A 21,308-nucleotide genomic window follows, 5' to 3' on the forward strand; every position below is an offset into this window, starting at 1 on the left:
AGAGAGAGAGGGAGAAGCAGGCTCCCCGCTGAGCAGAGAGCCCGACGCGGGGCTCGATCCCAGGACCCCGAGATCATGACCTGAGCTGAAGGCAGAGGCTTAACCCACTGAGCCACCCAGGCGCCCCTCCATGTTACTTTCTTTTAAATTGAAAACACTGATGCCAGTTCCTGATTATTATAAACACCTGAGTGCTGATGTGGTCCCCACAGGACAAGAGGTAGAGTGTGATGGCTCCTCTGTGGGACTTTGGGAAGAGTTACAGGGTCCCTATTTGCTGTCAGCCTTTGAACAGCTGCTTACTGTGAATCTAGGGAGGCGTTTTCACGGTGCTCCTCTTCTGTACTGAGGCCATGGTGGCTGGACAGATTGGGCAGGGGAAACACCAGTGGTGAAGATGGTGTAAATTCTGACCTTTCCCTATAAAACTGGAAATCAGCATTATACTTCTATGTTTTTCTATAAAGCTGAGAGGGAGGTCTTTTGTTTTTTGTTAAGTAATCTCTAAACCTAAGTGGTGCTTTAACTTACGACCCCAAGATCAAAAGTCACATGCTCTGCCAACTGACCCAACCAGCCAGGTGCCCCTATAAAGCTGGTTTTTAGAAATTCTGGAACAGTTTATGAAATTCTGTTGATCTATACTGTGGCTGAGTATGGAATATAACAACCAACTAGGTAGAATTAAGATCCATTTTTCTTCCTTGAAAATTATTATTGCTCTTTTTATTTTATTGGTTTTTTTTTTTAAGATTTGTTTGTTTATTTATTTATTTATTTATTTATTTTTTTGCCAGAGAGAGAGAGAGTACACACAAGCAGGCAGAGAGGCAGGCAGAGGCAGCAAGAGAAGCAGGCTCCCTGCCGAGCAAGGTGCCTGATGTGGGACTCGATCCCAGGATACTGGGATCATGACCTGAGCCGAAGGCAGCTGCCTAACCAACTGAGCCACCCAGGCGTCCCTATTTTATTGTTATTTTTAAAGATTTTATTTTTAAGTAATATCTACACCCAATATGAGGTTCAAACTTACAACCCCAAGATCAGGAGTTGCATGCTCTTCCAACTGAGCCAGCCAGGCACCCCCCGTTATTGTTATTTTTAAAAACATTACTAGGGAGATGCCTGGGTGGCTCAGTTGATTGAGCGTCCAACTCTTGGTTTCAGCTCAGATCATGATCTCAGTGTCCTGGGATTTAGCCTCGCATTAGACTCCATGCTCATCGGTGAGTCTGCTTGTGGATTCTCTCTCTTCCTCTCCCAGCTCATGTGGGAGCTCTCTCTCACTCTCTAAAGTAAATAAATCTTTTTTTAAAAAGTATAAAAATATCACTACTTGGTTCTTCTACAACATGTATTTATTGAGCATGTACTGTGGACCAAAATTGTTCTGCGATGTAAAGATAACGCAGTGAATGAAATAAATCCTGACCCTCATTAAGGTTATATTCCAATGGGAGAGCCACACAATAAATATAAATTGTGAGGTAGCTGAATGCCACGAAGAAAAGCTAAAATTGGGTAAGAAGATGCAGATGAATTGGGAACATTATTTTTAGATAAGTCCATCAGAGAAGGCCTGGGATACGGCAGTATTTTTTTTTTTTTTTTTACTGCAGTATTTGAAAAGAGACCCGAGTGGAGAAAAGAGGTGAGCCACATGGCTCTTGAGGGGGAAAGCGTTCCAGTCAGAGGTGGTAGTTTATGCAAAGAACCTGCGAAGACCTTAAGTTTGGTGAGAGGGGAACAGCAGAAGTCCATTGTGACTAGAGCTAGGTGGGGAGAACAGAAGCAAATGAAGTCGGAAGTAGCAAGGGGCAGAACAGGTAAAGTCCTGTGGCCTAGGTAAGGACTTACTATATTAAGAGTGATGGGAAGCCCTTGGCCCTTTGTGCATCGACCACCTTGATTTTAGTTTTAAATGGAATCCACTCTGTTTGCTGTGTAAGAGCAAGAATGGAATCAGGAAGACTTGTTAGGAGGCTTTCAAGGGCTTTTGAAATTTTCTGTTCTTGATTTTAGCATTCTTTTTTAAACCTTATTTTTTCTTTTTTCTTCTGAAAGGAAAGGAAAGTAGTGTTGTGACCTAACAGGTTACCCTTCCTCTCTTTTTGGGCTCTTCCTCCTTTGAAATCCTCCTCAGAGTTGAAAGGACCTCAAAAGATCATCTGGCTCACCTCCCCCCTGCCTTCAGGCAGGTGAAGTATTCTCCCCATTTTACAGGTCTGCTAGCTGAGGTCTAAAAATTAGCTCAGTGATATGTAGAGATCACATACCTAGTAAGTAGCTAAGTGGGTACTAGAATTAGGATTTCCTTCTACCTAAAGTAATACTCCTCATTTCATGTATTGGCGTTTGGTAGATATTTTTTGTCAAAGGAGTATCTGTCCCTGCAATGAGAGGCCTTGAGATGCGGAATAGAAAAGCACTGTTGGTATTGTAAGTTGTTCCATGCACGGCTCTAGGTGATGAACATTCATTTAAATAAAGACTTAAGTGTCTTTGCTCTTTAGAACTTTCTGGGGAGGAGTGGTCTGAAATGTTTGCTTCACTTTGGATTATAACTTTTCTTTTCCTGTTTTTCCCCCCCAGAAGAAAAATTTGCCCAAGCAGTGTGTTTTTTGCTTGTAGACCTATATATATTAACCTATCAAGCTGAGAAAGCTTTGCATCTTCTTGCTGTCCTAGAAAAAATGATTTCACAAGGCAGCAACAACAAAAATGGGAAGAATGAGGTAAGTGTTCTGAGGTGATCAGATTAAAATTTATGGTTAATATTTTGGGTTATTAAATATTTTAACAGCTTTATTGAAATGTAATTCAGTACAGAATGACCACTATTCTTAGTGATAAGAAAATAAGAAAATGGCCAAGCGAATCGGTCTTCAGAGTCCTCAGTTCAAGAATAAAAACCTTTTGTAATTGTGTATAGTATAGTGATAGATGTTTTAACTAGACTTATTTCACAATATATACAAATATCATTATGTTGTATACCTGATAGTCTTTACCTCAATTACACCTCAATTTAAAAAATACATATTTTTTTAAGATTTTATTTTTTTATTTATTAGAAATCAAGAGAGGGAATATAAGCCAGGGGGGTGGGGAGGCAGTGGGAAAGGGAGAAGCAGGCTTCCCACTAAGCAGGGGGCCTGATTTGGGGCTCGATCCTAGGATTCTGAATCATGACCTGAGCCGAAGGCAGACACTTAACAACTGAGCCACCCAGGTGCCTCTAAAAATTTTTGTAGTAAATAAAAAATCAGAAGAACTATGCCTACCCTCAGGCGGCCCACAGACTAGGTGAGGAGAGGCAGAGGAGTTAAAATTTTGATTAATGGCGGCAACTAACTGGCTCAGTTGGTAGACCGTGTGACTCTTGGTCTCAGGGTCGTGAGTTCAAAACCCACGTTGGGCATGGAGCCTACTTATTTAAAAAATAATTTGATCAGTGACCTAAAAAAAAAACAAATATAATTCACATCTACAGAAACTAACGTTTTAAGGTGTACAGTTCAGTGGTTTTTAGTATACTCACTGAGTTGTAGAACTGTCATCACTAAGTTCCAGAACATTCCATCACCCCAAAAAGAAACCCTGTTCCTGTTAGCACTTTTCCCCTTCCCTCAACCCTTGGCAACCACTAGTGTACTTTCTATCTCTATGAATTTGACTACGCTGGACATTTCATATAAATGGAATTATATAATATATGGCCTTCCGTGACTGGGTTCTTTCACTTGGTAGACCTTCAAAGTTTATCAAGTTGTAGCATGTACTTCATTCCCTTTTCATGTATTTCATTCCTTTTTATGGCCATGTACTCCTCCACTGTGTGGATTTGCCACATTTTTTTATCTATCAGTTGATGGTCATTTGTGTTGTTTTCCACATTTGACTAATATAAATGATGCTGCTGTTAACGTTTGTGTACATATTTTTGTGATGGCATATATGTTTTCATTTCTCTTGGGTATATATTTAAGAGTGGAATTGCTGGATCATATGGCAGTTCTATGTTTAATCTTAGGAGGAACTACCAGCCTATTTTCCAGAATAGCTACACTATTTTACATTCCTGCCATTTTTGCCAACCTTGTTATTACCTTTTTTTTTTTTTTTTTTTTTTTTTTTAACATTGTAACTGTCCTGGGGCGCCTGGGTGGCTCAGTGGGTTAAAGCCTCTGCCTTTGACTCGGGTCATGATCCCAGGGTCCTGGGATTGAGCCCCACATCAGGCTCTCTGCTCAGCGGGGATCCTTCCTCCTCTCTCTCTGCCTGCTTCTCTGCCTACTTGTGATCTCCGTCTGTCAAATAAATAAATTTTAAAAATTAAAAAAAAACACCATTGTAACCGTCCTAATGGATGTAAAATAGTATCTCATAATGGTCTTAATTTCTGCACTTACTAAGGGAGTGTGTTTGCATCTTTTCACGTGTGAAATGTTCGATTTACAGGATGTAAAGATTAGAATTAAGACAGTAGAAATCCATAATTTGGATAGACAGGGCAGCTTTCACTAGAGAAAATTTCATCATTTAAGTTCTTTAGAAAGAGTGCATATTTATGATGTATTTTGGAATAAGGGATTTGGTGTACATTAAGAATACTTCTCATGGGTTTTTTATTTTTAGATTTTATTTGTATTTTTAATTTTTTTTTGAAGATTTTATATGAGAGTGTGCGCATGCACATGTGCAAGCAATGGGGAGGGCCAGAGGAAGAGGGAGAAGCGGTTTCCCGCCAAGCAGGGAGCCTAGTGTGGGCTTTGGTCCCAGGGCTCCAAGATCATGACCTGAGCCAAAAGCAGACACTTAACTGACTGAGCCACCAAGGTGCCCCAAGATTTTATTTTTAAGTAATCTCTACACCCAGTATGGGACTCAAACTCACAACCCTGAAATCAAGAGTCACATGCTCCACAAAGCCAACAGAGGTGGGTACCATGAGGTGCCCCTTTTGTTTTTGTTTTGCTTGTCCTCTGGTTGTCAAGGGATAGTCCTTCTCTCTTTCTGTTCCTACCCTTTTGTTAGAAAAGGAGTATTTGTAGGGCACCTGGGTGGCTCAGATGGTTGGGCGTCTGCCTTCAGCTGAGGTCAAGATCCTGGGATCGGGTCCCCCATCAGGCTCCCTGCTCAGGGTCTGCTCCTCCCTCTCCTTTTTTTTTTTAAGATTTTATTTATTTATTGGGGACAGAGAGAGATCACAAGCAGGCAGACGCAGGCAGAGAGAGAGGGAAGCAGGCTCCCTACTGAGCAGAGAGCCCGAAGCAGGGCTTGATCGCAGGACCCTGAGATCATGACCTGAGCCGAAGGCAGAGGCTTTAACCCACTGAGCCACCCAGGTGCCCCTCTCCCTCTCCTGCTGCTCCCCCTGCTTGTGCTCTCCCACTCTCTCTGTCAAATAAGTAAAATCTTGGAAAAAAAAAAAAAGGAGTATTTGTAGAAAACACATTGTTAATAGTACTTTTCTTTCTACCTGTGTAAGTTCTCTAAGTTTAAAAATAAACATTAGCATTACTTTTTACAGTTTAACAGATGTGGATAGAAAAGAACTGAGTTAAATCATCTCAGCATTATTCCTAAACACTGTGTGGTAAAATACTTTGTTTTTATATTCAGTACTTATGAATGAGTTGATAAAAATATAATTCTGTTCAGCAGATGCTTGTGTCCTTTGCTAGATACTAAAGTGACAAAAATAAAAACCTTGTAGTTCACACTTTGTGTGAGAGGAGAAAGATGGGGCAGCATCTCTCCAGGCACTGGGAGGAAGGCGGGTAGGGATGATTTTGGAGAAGTTTAGGGGTGCGTGGGTGGCTCAGTCAGTTGAGTGTTCAAGTCTTGATATTAGCTCATGTCATGATCTCAGGTTCATGAGATCTAGCCCCATGTAGGGCTTTGTGCTCAGTGTGGAGTTGGCTTGAGATTCTCACTGCCTCTCCTTCTGCCCTCCCTCCCCAGATAAATAAATAATTATCTTGGAGAAGTTTGGATGTCTGATTTGGGCCTTGAAAGATGTAATATAATATAATTCAACTAGTCAGAAGCAGAAGGATGGAGCAGAATAAATGTCATGGCAGAGAAAACATCCCAGAAGGTGTGAGAGTGGTACTTGGAGGAATTTCTGGTAATCTGAAATACATAGTATACCTAAAAAATGTAGGTATAGGAGATCAGGAGATGAGATTGGCAACTCAAATATTGGTCACATTGTGAAGGATTTGGGATATTACTGGGAATCTAGTGTATGATGTTGGCAGTGTTTATATAATTAAAAGCTTATATGACATGGGGGCACCTGGGTGGCTCAGTTGGTTAAGTGTCTGCCTTTGGCTCAGGACATGATCGCAGGGTCCTGGGACTGAGCCCCACGTCAGTGGAGAGTCTGCTTCTCCCTCTCCCTCTCCCCGGTACCCCCCCCCAAATAAATAGAATCTTTTTTTAAAAATGTAGACACTGATCATTATATTTTGTTTTTGTTTTTGTTTTTTTTCTTTAGAATTTTTTTTTAAAGATTTTATTTATTTATTTGACAGAGAGAGAGATCACAAGTAGGCAGAAAGGCAGGCAGAGAGAGAGAAGGAAGCAGGCTCCCTGCTGAGCAGAGAGCCCCGTGCGGGACTCGATCCCAGAACCCTGAGATCATGACCTGAGCCGAAGGCAGAGGCTTAACCCACTGAGACACCCAGGTACCCGATCATTACATTTTTTTTAAATGTAAACATCAAAAGTTTAAAAAAGGGCTGCCTGGATGGCTCATTCAGTTAAGCGTCTGCCTTCTGCTCAGGTCATGATCCCAGGGTCCTGGGATCTAGCCCTGCATGCATCTGGCTCTCTGCTCAATGGGAAGCCTGCCTCTCCCTTTCCCTCTGCCTGAAGCTGCCCCTGCTTGTGCCCTGTCTCTCTCTCTCTGACAAATAAATAAATAAAATCTTAAAAAAAAAAAAAAAAAGAAAAGAAGTTAAAAAATAAAGAAGGAGGGCGCCTGGGTGGCTCAGTGGGTTAAAGCCTCTGCCTTTGGTTCGGGTCATGATCTCAGGGTCCTGGGATCAAGCCCCATATCGGGCTCTCTGCTCGGCGGGGAGCCTGCTTCCTCCTCTTTCTCTCTGCCTGCCTCTCTGCCTACTTGTGATCTCTGTGTGTAAATAAATAAATAAAATCTTTAAAAAAAATAAAAAATAAAGAAGGAAATGACATGATCTGTTTTGGGTTCAGAGAGATAATCTTGAGTTTTGCCCGAGTAATATCCATGCTTTTTAAACCTGGTATATCATTATTTTCAATGAGAGTTTCTCAAAAGTAGTTTTCTTTTAAAAAGGCGGGGGGCGTGCAACGTTAATTGTCTGCCTTTGGTTTGGGTCCTCACCTGGGTCCTGACCAAGACCCAGCATCCTGGCATCCAGCCCCGTGTAAGGGCTCCGTGCTCAGTGGGGAGTCTGCCAGCCCATGTTCCTTCTCTCACTGTCTCTGTCAAATAAATAAAATCTTTAAATAAATTTTTTTTTCCTATTACCCGCTCCAGATTATTACATCTGAATCTCTGGGTGTAAGACCTGGGATTCTGTAGTTTTAAAATGTTTTAGGGGATTCAGATAAGCTCACTTATAAATCACTGATTTAAATTATGGTAAAAATTTTTTAATTAATTTTGATTAACTTTGTTTAACCACCCTACAGACTGGTAATAACACCAACAAAGACGGATCGAATCATAAAGCTGATAGTGGAGCCCTAATAGAAGCTGCAAAATCAAAGATACATCAGGTATCTTTATTTATTCTAAGAGAGGTTATGCATCACGTATATTTACTAATAGTTAAGAATGATGAAGAATATGATAGATCATTGAAAGCAGTAAATAATTCAGGGCATGTATGTTTGTTTGGCTTTGAAGTATTATAATTTAAAAGCATATTTATCCTTCTAATTATATTTGCTTAAAATGATAATACAGCACCTTTTCTTTTAATTACTTAAGAAAAGATATGGCCGGGGAATGTATTGGATGAAAAAACCAGTTTGTAGACTACTAAAATTCATTCTTAATTAGTCAGGTGCAGATAAAAATTGATAGGAAGTAGAGAATTGCTGAATCACTATATTGTGCACTGAAACTAATACTGTATGTTAATTATATGGAATTAAAATATAAATTAATTTTTTTGAAAATTTTACTATTTTTGCTTGGAATTTAAGTATAAATTTTATTCTCCATGTTTTTTTTGTTTTTTTAGAATGTATTCTAAGAGTATAGTGAAAATAGGTTATTTAAGATAATTTAAAACTTGCTTTTGAAAGTAACTGTTGTAAACGGATTGGGTTGAACTTTCATTTTACTAGAAAGTAAAACTTACAGCGTGTGTAAATCCATCACAGTTCTCACATACTAGCATTTTCCTTTGACAGTATAAAGTAAGAGCTTATATCCAAATGAAGTCCCTGAAAGCATGCAAAAGGGAAATCAAGTCAGTCATGAATACAGCTGGAAATGTAAGTTTCTTCTTGATTTTTCTTTTCTTTTCTTTTTTCAATTTATAACTTTTATGTCTTAAAACTTTCTTGTTTGGATAGTAGGTATTTGTCAGTCTTAAATAATTTATTTTAGTCTATTATACTGTATATATATATAACTAGATATAGAGCTTGACATTGGGATGTAAAGTGGTGATCATACTGTGGCTATAATTTAATACTTTTCTCACTTAAAATTATAGCAAGCATTTTCCCTTGGTGCGTAGCCCTCAAATCTTAAATAGCTATCTAGTATTCTGGAAATGGCTTATCACAATTTATGTAAATATTTACTGTTGGATACTTCAGGGTATTTTTAGTTTATACCAAAATATTTATTAAAAATGTACAGTTCAGCTATATCCCAAACCTGCCACTTCCAAATGATCTTTGGCTTGATAGTACCTTCAGTTTGACTAATGCTGCTAGAGTATTTGAGATAAAATTACTCCTTCCTTCCACTCCCTCCACCGCACTCTGATAACTAATTACTAATTAATTATGATAATTACTGATAACATAATTTTTAAGATGGTGGAGGAGAATTATGAACATTCTTGATGCTTTTGGGAAAACTGTTAACATTTTAAGTATGAAGTCACAAAGAGAAATAGTTTGGTTTTGAAGTATTGTAGTAGTTTGTACTACAAACAATAGTTTGTAGTAGAAACGGTTCAGGAAAATTGACCCCAGAAATCCTAGGCAGGATCCACATTAGTCACTGGGTCAGTACTCAAGTGATTTTTGAGGAGAACAAATTGTAGCCAAAGTCAGAGGAGGGTAGACTTGAGGCTAAGAGGGAAGAACCTAACTAGCCAGCTAACCATTATCAAATCTTTTGAGATAAAAAACATGATCCTTGCCTTAACAGAAACCATAGTCACGGGAAGAGAGAAACAGGAAAATAAATAATTGTAATGCAGGGTAGTAGTAATACCTAAATCAGGAGGAAGTACTGCTACCTGGAATAAGCTTTGGAAGCCCTTGTTTCCTCAACCTGGAGGCAGAGCAAAGCATGAACAAGGACTTAGAAGAAAAGCCTATAGCTAAGCTAAAGTGAATAAATGATGGAACCAGGATTCCTGATGTCCTCCTAGATGAATGTTCAGCCTGTAGATCTATGCATGCTTTTGCATTCTAAATAGGTATGATACACAGCCATCAAAAGAAATGAAATCTTGGCATTTGCGACGATATGGATGGAACTAGAGGGTATAATGCTTAGTGAAATAAGTCAATCAGAGAAAGACACTTATATGATCTCCCTGATGTGAGCAAGTTGAGAGGCAATGTTGGGGTTTGGGAGGTAGGAAAAGAATAAATGAAACAAGATGGGATTGGGAGGGAGACAAACCATAAGAGACTCTTAATCTCACAAAACAAACTAAGGGTTGCCGCGGGGAGGGGGTTAGGGAGAGGGTGGTGGGATTATGGATATTGGGGAAGATATGTGCTATGAAGTGTGTAAACCTGGCGATTCACAGACCTGTACCCCTGGGGCTAATGATACATTATATGTTAATTAAAAAATTAAAAAGTAAAAAAGTAAATAAATAAATAGGTAAGACACAGATGATCCTCCACTAGGAGGGTTCTTAGGGGAAGTAAAACGTGGTCTGCCATCCAAAATGTGAAATTTGTCACAAGCAAGATGAGCTCTCGAAAATAAGGCATTCTGTTAGTTAATTCTTCCATCCATAGAATACTTCTTTTTTTCTATCTAGAAAGGCATTGGATTATTTGTATCCCTTTGGGTTCTGATGAATGTGCATCTACCCTAAAAAATAAGGGAGACCTCCAGTCTTTCTAAACAGTCATTGAACTGAAGGACCTAATTAAATTGGCTTCCAGTTAGTAGTATAATAGAAGAAGGCAGTCTGTTAATAATCTGCAGACTGTATTCTTATCCATATATACTGTATGTTTTTTTTTAGGCAGACCCTTAATTCAGTTGATAAGGTGCTCTCTGATAGGATTAATTTTTTTAGAACATGAAAGCAATGAAAAATTGTGAAGCTATAGTTTTTTGTGAGCACAACTTAAATGATTCATTTATGCTCTTGAATACATGCCAGTACAGCAGTATGATTATTATCTCACAGTAGACATCTGAAACCAAAATGTAAGCAACTTATATTTTCTTTACAGTCTGCACCCTCTCTGTTTCTTAAAAGCAATTTTGAGTACTTAAGAGGCAATTATCGGAAAGCTGTGAAACTATTAAATAGTTCAAACATTGCTGAACATCCAGGATTCATGAAAACAGGTAAAAGAAAATGGTGAAATTCTAGTATTGTCTTCCTGGCTCTTCTGTCTTTTGTTGTTTGTTTCCTACAGTGCTCTTCAGTATGATTTTTGCTAGTTTTTTAAAAATGAAATGTTTTATTTCTGCTGCAAAAAATTCTTAGAACTTACTCTATTATTTGTTTCCACTTTATTTATTTTATAGATAGATTTATTTATTTTAGAAAGAGCAGGAGTGTGCATGGGGAGGGCCAAAAGGAGGGTGGGGGTAGAAAGAGAGAGAAGCAGACTCCCCACTGGTTGCAGAGCCTGAGGCTAGACTGATCCCAGGACCTGTGTCAAAATTAAGATTTGGATGCTTAACCTACTGAGCCACCCAGGTACCCCTATTTCCATTTTAGAAGAAGCTTCTAAAACTAAACTTTTCTTTCACTTCATGTATGCTTTCTTTCATTTCTTTTTTTTTTTTAGAGATCACAAGTAGGCAGAGAGGCAGGCAGAGAGAGGAAGGGAAGCAGGCTCCCTGCCGAGCAGAGAGCCCGATGCGGGGCTGGATCCCAGGACCCTGAGATCATGACCTGAGCCGAAGGCAGAGGCTTTAACCCACTGAGACACCCAGGCGCCCCTCATTTCATTTTTTAATACCAGCCAACAAATTATGTCCAGGACATAAGGTCCTTGGGCTTTTACTTTGTGAAATGAAATCTTTTAAGGAAATGAGGTGATAATGTTTTTACTTTTCCCTCTTCTCCCATAAAAACTGTGAGGATATGATGATTTTTTAGACTATTAACTATATCAAAAATATTTCTATAAAGTTAAGAAGGTAATTATCGTTATCTGTCCTCTATTTAGAAAGTTGTTTTTTTTTTAAGATTTTATTTATTTATTTGTCATAGAGGGAGAGAGAGAGCAAGCCAGTGAGCACAACAAGGGGGAGCAGCAGGCAGAGGGAGAAGCAGGCCCCCTGCCAAACAAGGAGCCAGACAGGGAACTACATCCCAGGACTCTGGGATCATGACCTGACCCAAAGGCAGATGCCTAAGGGACTGAGCCACCCAGGCATCCCTTTTAAGAAAATTTTAATGAGGAGCAGCATCTGCGTGGCTTAGTCAATTAAGCATCCAACTCTTGATTTTGGCTCTGGTAATGATTTCAGGGTAGTGAGATCAAGGCCTGCACTGGGCTCCGTGCTGGGTGTGGAGCCTGCTTAATTAAGATTCTGTCTCCCTCTGCCTATCTCCCTGTCTAAAAAAGAAAATTTTAATGAGTTGCTTAATACTGTTGGTAAAATGAAAGGTAAAATTTGAGTCTTTCTTTTAAATTCACATCATTGCTGTTTTATGGGGAGAAAGGAGGAAAATCCATTTATTCAAGAAGTGAAGTCAAACATTTGAAAATGTTTTATCCCAAGTTTAAAATGCAAAGATGGGGGGCACCTGGGTGGCTCACATTGGGCTCTCTGCTCACCAGGGAGCCTGCTTCCCCCTCTCTCTCTGCCTGCCTCTCTGCCTACTTGTGATCCCTTGTCTGTCAAATAAAATATATTTTTTCCAAATAAATAAAATCTTTAATAAAATAAAATAAAATGCAAAATGGGGGTGCCTGGGTGGCTCAGGTGGTTAAGCCTCTGACTTTTGGTTTCAGCTCAGGTCATGGTCTCAGTATTGTAAGTTTAGGCCCCACGTGGGACTCTGTGCTCAGCATGGAGTCTACTTTTAGGATTCTTTCCCCTTCTGTTCCTCACTGCCTTCACATGTGCATGCAGTCTCTCAAATAAGTAAGTAAATGAATAAAATCTTAAAATGCAACGGATGAATAAGTTTTTTGGGATGTTTTGTTTTAGATTCTATTCAGAAACGAAGACAGAACACACATGCAAGGGCGTCTGGGTGGCTGAGTCCATTAAGCATCTGTCTTTGGCTTAGGTCGTGATCCCAAAGTCCTCGGATCGTGCCCCGAGACGGGCTCTCTGATCAACAGGGAGTCTGCTTCTCCCTTTCCCTCTGCCTGCCACTCCTCCTTGTTGTGCTTGCTTTCTCTCTTTCTCTCTCCCTGTCAAATACATAAATAAAAGAAAATCTTTAAAAAAAAAAAAAAAGCATACCTGCAGACATACTCACTGTCCACCCCCACTTTACCCATTCTGTTAAGTGGGGTTGTAAAAGATGGAGAAAAGCAGTTTGTTCCATTACAGTTCTCTTGGATATTCTTTTTTTTTTTTTTTTAAAGATTTTATTTATTTATTTGACAGCAGAGATCACAAGTAGGCAGAGAGGCAGGCAGAGAGAGGAGGGGAAGCAGGCTTCCTGCTGAGCAGAGAGCCTGGATGTGGGGCTCGATTCCAAGACCCTGGGATCATGACCTGAGCTAAAGGCAGAGGCTTTAACCCACTGAGCCACCCAGGTGCCCCACTCTTAGATATTCTGTTTATTCTGAGTACCCATTTTTAATTCTGCTAAATTTTTGTTTTTGCTTTTTTTGTTGTTGTAATTTCCCCTCAGAGGCCCGTAACAACCAAACACTGAAATAATCTTTCAGACTAAATATTCAGTATCCTTTGAGAAAATTTTGCTTAGGGTTGTCTTGATACAGATTTCAGAATCAATATTATTAGGCTCGGGGCGCCTGGGTGGCTCAGTGGGTTAAGCCTCTGCCTTCGGCTCAGGTCCTGATCTCAGGGTCCTGGGATCAAGCCCTGAATCATGTTCTCTGCTTGGCGGGGAGCCTGCTTCCCCCTCTCTCTCTGTCTGCCTCTCTGCCTACTTGTGATCTCTGTCAAATAAATAAATAAAATATTTAAAAAATATATTATTAGGCTCTACAGTAGAGTGAGGAGCAGGACATATAGTTGACTAGTCAACAGTTAAGATGATCTAATGGGGGGTCGCCTGGGTGGCTCAGTGGGTTAAAGCCTCTGCCTTCGGCTTGGGTCATGATCTCAGGGTCCTGGGATCGAGCCCCACATCAGGCTTTCTGCTCAGCGGGGAGCCTGCTTCCCCCTCTCTCTCTGCCTGCATGTGATCTCTGTCAAATAAATAAATAAAATCTTAAAAAATCTAACAGGAAAGATTTTTATATAGTAGTTATATATTTTATGTACTAATATTTTTCCATAGTTGTTAATTTTAAAATATTTCATTCATTTCTCATTTGTAAAATTTAGTTTTTGCTGCTGATAAAATATGCTTATTGGAGAAGATTCGGGAATAGAACATTTCTTAAATTGTTCACAATGCCACTACCAGAGACAGCCTCCTTTAAACATTTTAATGTATATCCTACTATCTTCCGCTGAAGTCCACTATTTGTCTTTTTAAAATACACATCAGAAGAGAATCTTTAGATTTTAGTATTAAGCATTGACTATCCTGAGTGTTAGTTTTGTCAGTCTAGTCTGGCATTTTATTTTTTTATTTTTTTAAACATTTTATTTATTTATTTGACATAAAGAGACAGTGAGAGAGGGAACACAAGCCAGAGGCAGAGGGAGAGGGAGAAACAGGCTTCCTGCTGAGCAGGGAGCCTGATGTGGGGCTTGATCCCAGGACCCTGGTATCATGACCTGAGGCAAAGACAGATGCTTAATGACTGAGCCACCCAGGCACCCCAAGTCCGGCATTTTATATCATTGTGGAAAAGACTATCAGTAAATTGTTTTGGAGTATTTGGAAGCAGTTTACAAGAAGAAAACTAACGGTTGGATTGCTTTCATTACACCAAAATAAAGCCCAGAGAAATGAAGGGTTGAAATGTAAAAATCATAAAAGCAGCTAAAGAAAACTTGAGTATTTTAATATTGTGGGGGGGAGACTTGAGTAAATTTCATCCAAAATGCAAGAACCATAGAGTTTAGGAAAGATGATTAATATCACCACATAAAAATATAAAACTTTTTATGATTAAACACACATACATACACACTGAAGCAGGTCATAAGACAGATGACACACTGGCTTTGAGAACAATATTTTAAACAGATGTGACAGGATTCTGTAGCATACTAACAGGTAACCAATAGGAAAAACATCCATAACCAAATTTTTAAAATTGGGTGAAGAGCAGAAAGAAGCAGTGTGTGTATTACAGGATAAGAAATACAAATGCCTGGGGTGCCTGGATGGCTCATTTGGTTAAGCCATTGCCTTCAGCTCAGGTCATGATCTTGGAGTCCCGGGATCCAGTTCCACATCAGGCTCCCAGCTCCATGGGGAGTTCGCTTCTCCCTCTGACCTTCTCAGCTCTCATGTTCCCTCTCACTTTCTCTCTCTCAAATGAATAAATAAAATCTTTAAAAAAAAAAAAAAAAAAAAGGAAAGAAATACAAATGCCTAACAAGCTTGAGAAGATAGATGCTCAGCCAGTGATATTTAAAGAAATATGAACTAAAAGAACAGTGGAGACTTTAACAGGCAAAAGCAGGATATTATATATTCTGTTTTATGTGTTCTTGCTGCTCATTTAGTATGTTTCCATATATATTGATTCTTTGAAGTTTCTACATAGTATTTTGTTGTGTGGATGCAATGTGTATAATGTTACTAATGCTACTTTTTGTCCTTTGCATTATTGTATTATTTGCGTATAGTTATTTAAAAATCAGAAGAAGAGATTAAGCAGGCTAACAAAATCAATGGGTAGGGTTGGTTTATCACCTTTAATAAAAGATTTTATTTTTTATTTATTTTTTAAAAGATTTTACTTATTTATTTGACAGAGAGGGAAAGAGAGATCACAAGTAGGCAGAGAGGCAGGCAGAGAGAGAGGGGGAAACAGGCTTCCTGCTGAGCAGAGAGCCCGATGCAGGACTCAATCCCAGGACCCTGAGATCATGACCTGAGCCTAAGGCAGAGGCTTAATCCACTGAGCCACCTAGGAGCCCCTAATAAAAGATTTTAAAAGGAAAGGAACTTAGAAAATTTTCAGATGTCCTGAATTTCAGATGCCTTGTAAACTTTTCCACGAGGACTAGGTGGAATTGCTGTTGCACTGCCAATTCTTGTGTGGCATTTGTCAACTGTAACATTTTTGGACAAATTTATTTGTGTTTTTGTCAGGTGAATGCTTGAGATGCATGTTCTGGAATAATCTTGGTTGCATCCATTTTGCCATGAGCAAGCACAATTTGGGAATTTTCTACTTTAAAAAGGCTCTGCAGGAGAATGACAATGTTTGTGCACAGCTCAGTGCAGGCAGCACTGATCCAGGTGAGCCCATTGCTGGTGGACAGTTTGTATTTTACTACTTGAGAGCATGATATTAATGATCAAGCGTCTGAGCACTGAGTAATGTATAACATTGTTGAATCACTTATGGTGAGTGCTGTGAAGTGTGTAAGCCTGATGATTCACAGACCTGTACCCCCTGGGGCAAATAATACACTGTAAGTTAATAAAAATAATTTTTAAAAAAATAAATTAAAAAAAACAAAGAAAAACAAAAAAAATTGTTGGATCACTGTATTGTATACCCAAAACTAATATAACATGGTAAGTAAATTATACTGAAATTTTAAAAATAATGTTTTTTAAAGAATAAGTAGGTAGAGGGTATGTGCTATTGTGAGTGCTGTGAAGTGTGTAAACCTGGCAATTCACCGACCTGTACACCTGGGGCTAATAATACATTATATGTTTATTAAAAAATTATTAAAAAAAAAAAGAATAGGTAGACGGTGATCAGTGTCTGGTCAAAATGCACCCATATGCGCCTGCCTACAATTAACATTGACCCTGACCAACATGTTTGACTCTGGGAATCTTTCGTAGATATGGCCACTTCAAATAGCAAGGTGATAGGAGTAATTATCAAGGAAATTTAAATTACATTCACTTCTTCATGGATTTGAAAATCAGTAATCCATTACGATAATGTTACAAAGCAAAGTATGTTGCTGAGATTTCTTGACTACTTTTTTTGGTGTTTTTGTTGTTGTTGTTGTTTTGTTTTTTAAGTAAGCTATATGCCCAGTATGGGGCTTGAACTCACAGCCCTGAAATTGAGTTGCATGCTTTACCTACTGAGGCAGCTACGTGCCCCTAAACTAGTTTTATTATAGCTTCTTTCCAAGGTTTCACATGGGATGTTATAGGCAGCCTGACAGTCTTTATTTTTTTAATTTTTTGCACCTGACAATCTTTGAGCAAATTCCTGAAGTCTCTTAAGTTAATATTCCTATGCTATGAATCCTTGACCTGGAATGCTTAAAATCAACCAATTATTTAGCTTTTTTTTTTTTAAAAAAATTTTATTTATGTATTTATTTATTTATTTACAGATAAGAGATCACAAGTAGGCAGAGAGGCAGGCAGAGAGAGAGGAGGAAGCAGGCTCCCCGCTGGGGGAGCGGGGAGCCCGATGCAGGGCTCGATCTCAGGACCCTGAGATCATAACCTGAGCCGAAGGCAGAGGCCTTAACCTACTGAGCCACCCAGGCACCCCTATTTAGCTTTTTTAAACATAAAAATACTGATGAAATGTTTATCCAAAATCACAAGTAGTCTTATTTTGTTGTAGACTGTGAAACTTCGAATAAGCTAGTAAACCATAGTCATCATAGATATAGTATATTTTTTATTTTCATTGTAAGGGTCCAAAACCCCTGCTAACATTAGCAGAATACTTTTGGCTAAGAAAGCACATTACAATAAAATGGTTAACCGGGGCGTCTGGGTGGCTCAGTGGGTTGAGCTGCTATCTTCAGCTCAGGTCTATCTTCAGCTCGTAGTCTCAGGGTCCTGGGATCGAGTTCCGCATCAGGCTCTCTGCTCAGCAGGGAGTCTGCTTCCCTCTCTCTCTCTGTCTGCCTCTCTGCCTACTTGTGATCTCTGTCAAATAAATAAATAAAATCTTTTTTAAAAATGTGGTTAACCAAAATGAAAGTTAAAAAATAAAATGAATCTTTTAAAAAGGTAGAAAGGTGGTTTAAGATTCATAGAAGTCAGTGGGTCCTGTCTTTGTTTTCCTGTCTGGACCATTGTTACCTGGGGAGCTGGCAAATAAGAGACATCTCTGGCTACACCAGCACAAGCAATTGAGATGACTCTGGAGAATATTTGTGGGGTTGAGGATGAAGATCATCACTGTCAGAGAGCTATTAGAACTTTACACTGGGCCTGAACACCTGGGTGGCTCAGTTGGTTAAGCATCTACCTTTGGCTCAGGTCATGATCCTGAGTTCCTGGGATCCAGCTCCATGTTGGGATCTCTGCTGAGTGGGGATTCTGCTTCTCCCTGTCCCTCTGCCACTCTTCTTGCTTGTACTCTCTCTGTCAAATAAAATCATTAAAACAACAGCAGCAAAAACATCACACTGGAGTCCTTGGTATTAAACAAGGTAGTATTTAAGTATTTAACAGAATAAATGTTTTCAATGTAACTGTTATTTTTAATCTAATTTTTTTTACCTAATTTGTATCATTAGGCAAGAAATTTTCGGGAAGACCCATGTGTACATTACTAACCAACAAGAGGTATGAGTTGCTATATAACTGTGGCATTCAGCTTCTTCACATTGGAAGACCTCTTGCTGCCTTTGAGTGTCTGATTGAAGCTGTTCAGGTTTATCATGCAAATCCCCGCCTCTGGCTAAGGCTGGCTGAATGCTGCATTGCTGCAAATAAGGGGGTGAGTGCTCCTTGAATATCTTTTTGAACCCATAACCTCCCCTTGCTTGTTCATAGAAAACAAAAAATACTTGGAAACACACAAGACGTCATTCCCTTATAACTCTCAGGGAATTTATAAAGATAGTCTGTTCTTTAACGGTTGGATAAAAGATTTAGTTTTGTTTGTGTTTTTTTTAAGATTTTATTTCTTTATTAGAGAGAGAGAGAGAGACCATGAGAGGGGAGAGGTCAGAGCGAGAAGCAGACTCCCCGCCGAGCAGAGAGCCTCATGTGGGACTCGATCCTGGGACTCCAGAATCATGACCTGAGCTGAAGGCAGTTGCTTAACCAACTGAGCCACCCAAGTGCCCCAAGATTTAGTTTTTTATTTTTTATTTTTTTATTTTTTTATTTTTTTTTATTTTTTAAGATTTTATTTATTTATTTGAGAGAGAATGAGTGAGAGAGAGCATGAGAGAGGAGAAGGTCAGAGAGAGAAGCAGACCCCCCCCCACCCCAAGGAGCTGGGAGCCCTATGCGGGACTCGATCCCGGAAGTCCAGGATCATGACCTGAGCCGAAGGCAGTCGTTCAACCAACTGAGCCACCCAGTCGCCCCAGATTTAGTTTTTTAAAGTCATTTGTTAACATTCTGGTTCTTAAAGTGTAGCAGGCCGTATCAGCAGTCACATTAAAGAGGTATAGCCAACGAGAGGGCCATATCTGTTGGAACAGTGACCTACTAGCTGCTGGGGCAGAGGCTCTATCATCTGCTGGCCTGAGTATGGTATGTGCATGAGGTGGTTAGAGTAGGACTAAGACCCTGAGTGTGGAAAGAACTGTACAACACTGCATTTCCTTAGGTGCCTACGGGCTTTGCTTTAGATTCAGTAAATGGTTCAGAGTTCGTGGATTATCAGGCTGTCTCCCTCACACCTTTGTCACCACTGACTGTGAGAAATAGGCCAGTTCACATGAGTGTCCTTGCCTAGATTATCTGCATGTAATGGTTGGTAGAAGCCTTTGGAATCTCAAGTGGGGAGTGGTCAGTAGGAATAGAAGAAAGGCAGGTTGTATCAGAATTACCAGATGCGTGTATCACCCCATTTCCTACCCACCCCCCACCCTTGCTGTGCTCTTTGGCTGTGTGGATATTGGGAGGCCTGGCACCTAAGTTTTGCCTGCCATAGGTGAGATAGATGTTTTTGCGCTCCTTCTACTGCTGAACAGCACTTCCTGAGAAACAGCTGCAAAAACTAACATTTAGAAGTATGTTTGCCTGACAGTATTCACACATGATACTGAAGTAGTTTATGATTTGGTACATATATACCACTAGGGGAAGAGATAAGTGCTATCTTTGAAGGGCTTTAATCATTTATTTAATTGTGATTTGTCTTTTAAAAGACAACTTTTTTTTTTTTAATATTTTTTTTATTTGAAGAGAGAGAGCACAAGCAGGGAGAACAGCAGGCAGAGGGAGAGGAAGAAACAGGCTCCCTGCTGAGCAAGGAGCATGATGTGGGACTCAATCCTTGGACCCTGGGATCATGACTCGAGCCGAAGGTAGATGCTTAACTGACTGAGCCACCCAGGCACCCTAAAAGACAACTTTCTTATTGGGTAATTCTTAAATTAACTGACAATTCTAGGTAGTATTTATACTTTTTTAAAACAATCTCTAGAAATTTATGACTCTTTAATCCGTTGATGAATGTGAGTGTTGGAGGCCTCTCATTTGGACAGTTATTGGAAACCAGGGAATTAGATCTTCTTAGGAGTAGAGAAATACAGTAAGGTTTAACATTTTCTTTTTAAAATTACTTATTTTTAGAAATAGTACCTTTAGGATTGTCTTCATTCTATGGATTTTATTATGAAATCCTACTCCCCCCAATTTTCTTATACAAAGTTCTAAATTTCTAATTTTTTTTTAAAGATTTTATTTATTTTGAGAGAGAAGAAAGAGTGTTCACAAAAGGCAGTGAAGGGCAGACAGAGAATTAGAAGCAGACTCCATGCTGAGTAGGGAACCCAGTGCAGGGCTCAATCCTGGGATTGTGGGATCATGACCTGAGACAAAGGCAGACACTTAATCAACTGAGCCACCTATGCGTCCCCAGAATTTCTGATTTTTTAAAAATGGTAGGGGTGCCCTGGATGGCTGTGTCAGTTGAGCATCCACCTCTTGGTTTCAGCTCCAGTTGGGATCTCAGAGTTATGGGATGGAACCCTGCATCCAGCCCTGTACTCAACAGTGTGGAGTCTGCTTGGGATTCTCCCTCTCCCTCCTCTACTCCTCCCCCCTGCTCATATACACACTCTCTCTGAAATAAATAAAGTCTTTTTTTTTTTTTTTTTTAAGATTTTTACTTATTCATTTGACAGAAAGGGAGACACAGCAAGACAGGGAACACAAACAGGGGGAGTGTTAGAGGGAAAAGCAGGCTTCCCACTGAGCAGGGAGCATGACGCAGGTCTCGATCCCAGGGTCCTAGGATCATGACCTGAGCCAAAGGCAGCCACTCTAAACAGACTGAGCCACCCAGGCGCCCCAGTAAATAAAAAAAATTTTTTAATGGTAAAGATGACTTGATTGCCATAATTTGGTGAATCTTGGAACACTCAGTTTGTGCTACAAATAGGACTTTACCAAAAATGATTATCTAGGGGTGCCTGGGTGGCTCAATGGGTTAAAGCCTCTGCTTTTGGCTCAGGTCATGATCCCAGGGTCCTGGGATAGAGCCCCGAATCGGGCTCTCTGCTTATCAGGGAGCCTGCTTCCTCCTTTCTCTCTGCCTGCCTCTCTGCCTACTTGTAATCTCTGTCTGTCAAATAAATAAATAAAATCTTTAAAAAATAATAATTATCTATGTCTATGCTTCTCCTTCTAAAAAGGATCTGAAAAAAAAAATAAATAAATAAAAATAAAAAATAAAAA

General features: G+C 39.6%; 1 protein-coding gene across 2 annotated transcripts in view; it reads left to right on the forward strand.

Annotated features, from left to right (window-relative positions):
* Window positions 1-21,308, forward strand: part of CNOT10 (CCR4-NOT transcription complex subunit 10) — a 77,399-nt gene that overhangs the window by 22,049 nt on the left and 34,042 nt on the right. For both annotated transcript variants that reach the window (XM_080828219.1, XM_080828220.1), the window contains exons 5-10: window positions 2,593-2,735; window positions 7,684-7,770; window positions 8,413-8,496; window positions 10,666-10,783; window positions 15,819-15,968; window positions 18,185-18,387. In XM_080828219.1, coding sequence (XP_080684345.1) covers window positions 2,593-2,735; window positions 7,684-7,770; window positions 8,413-8,496; window positions 10,666-10,783; window positions 15,819-15,968; window positions 18,185-18,387 — 785 coding nt within the window. The remainder of the gene's footprint in view (window positions 1-2,592; window positions 2,736-7,683; window positions 7,771-8,412; window positions 8,497-10,665; window positions 10,784-15,818; window positions 15,969-18,184; window positions 18,388-21,308) is intronic.

The sequence above is a fragment of the Martes martes genome, assembly GCF_963455335.1.
Source record: "Martes martes genome assembly, chromosome: 1".
In the NCBI taxonomy this organism is placed as follows: domain Eukaryota; kingdom Metazoa; phylum Chordata; class Mammalia; order Carnivora; family Mustelidae; genus Martes; species Martes martes.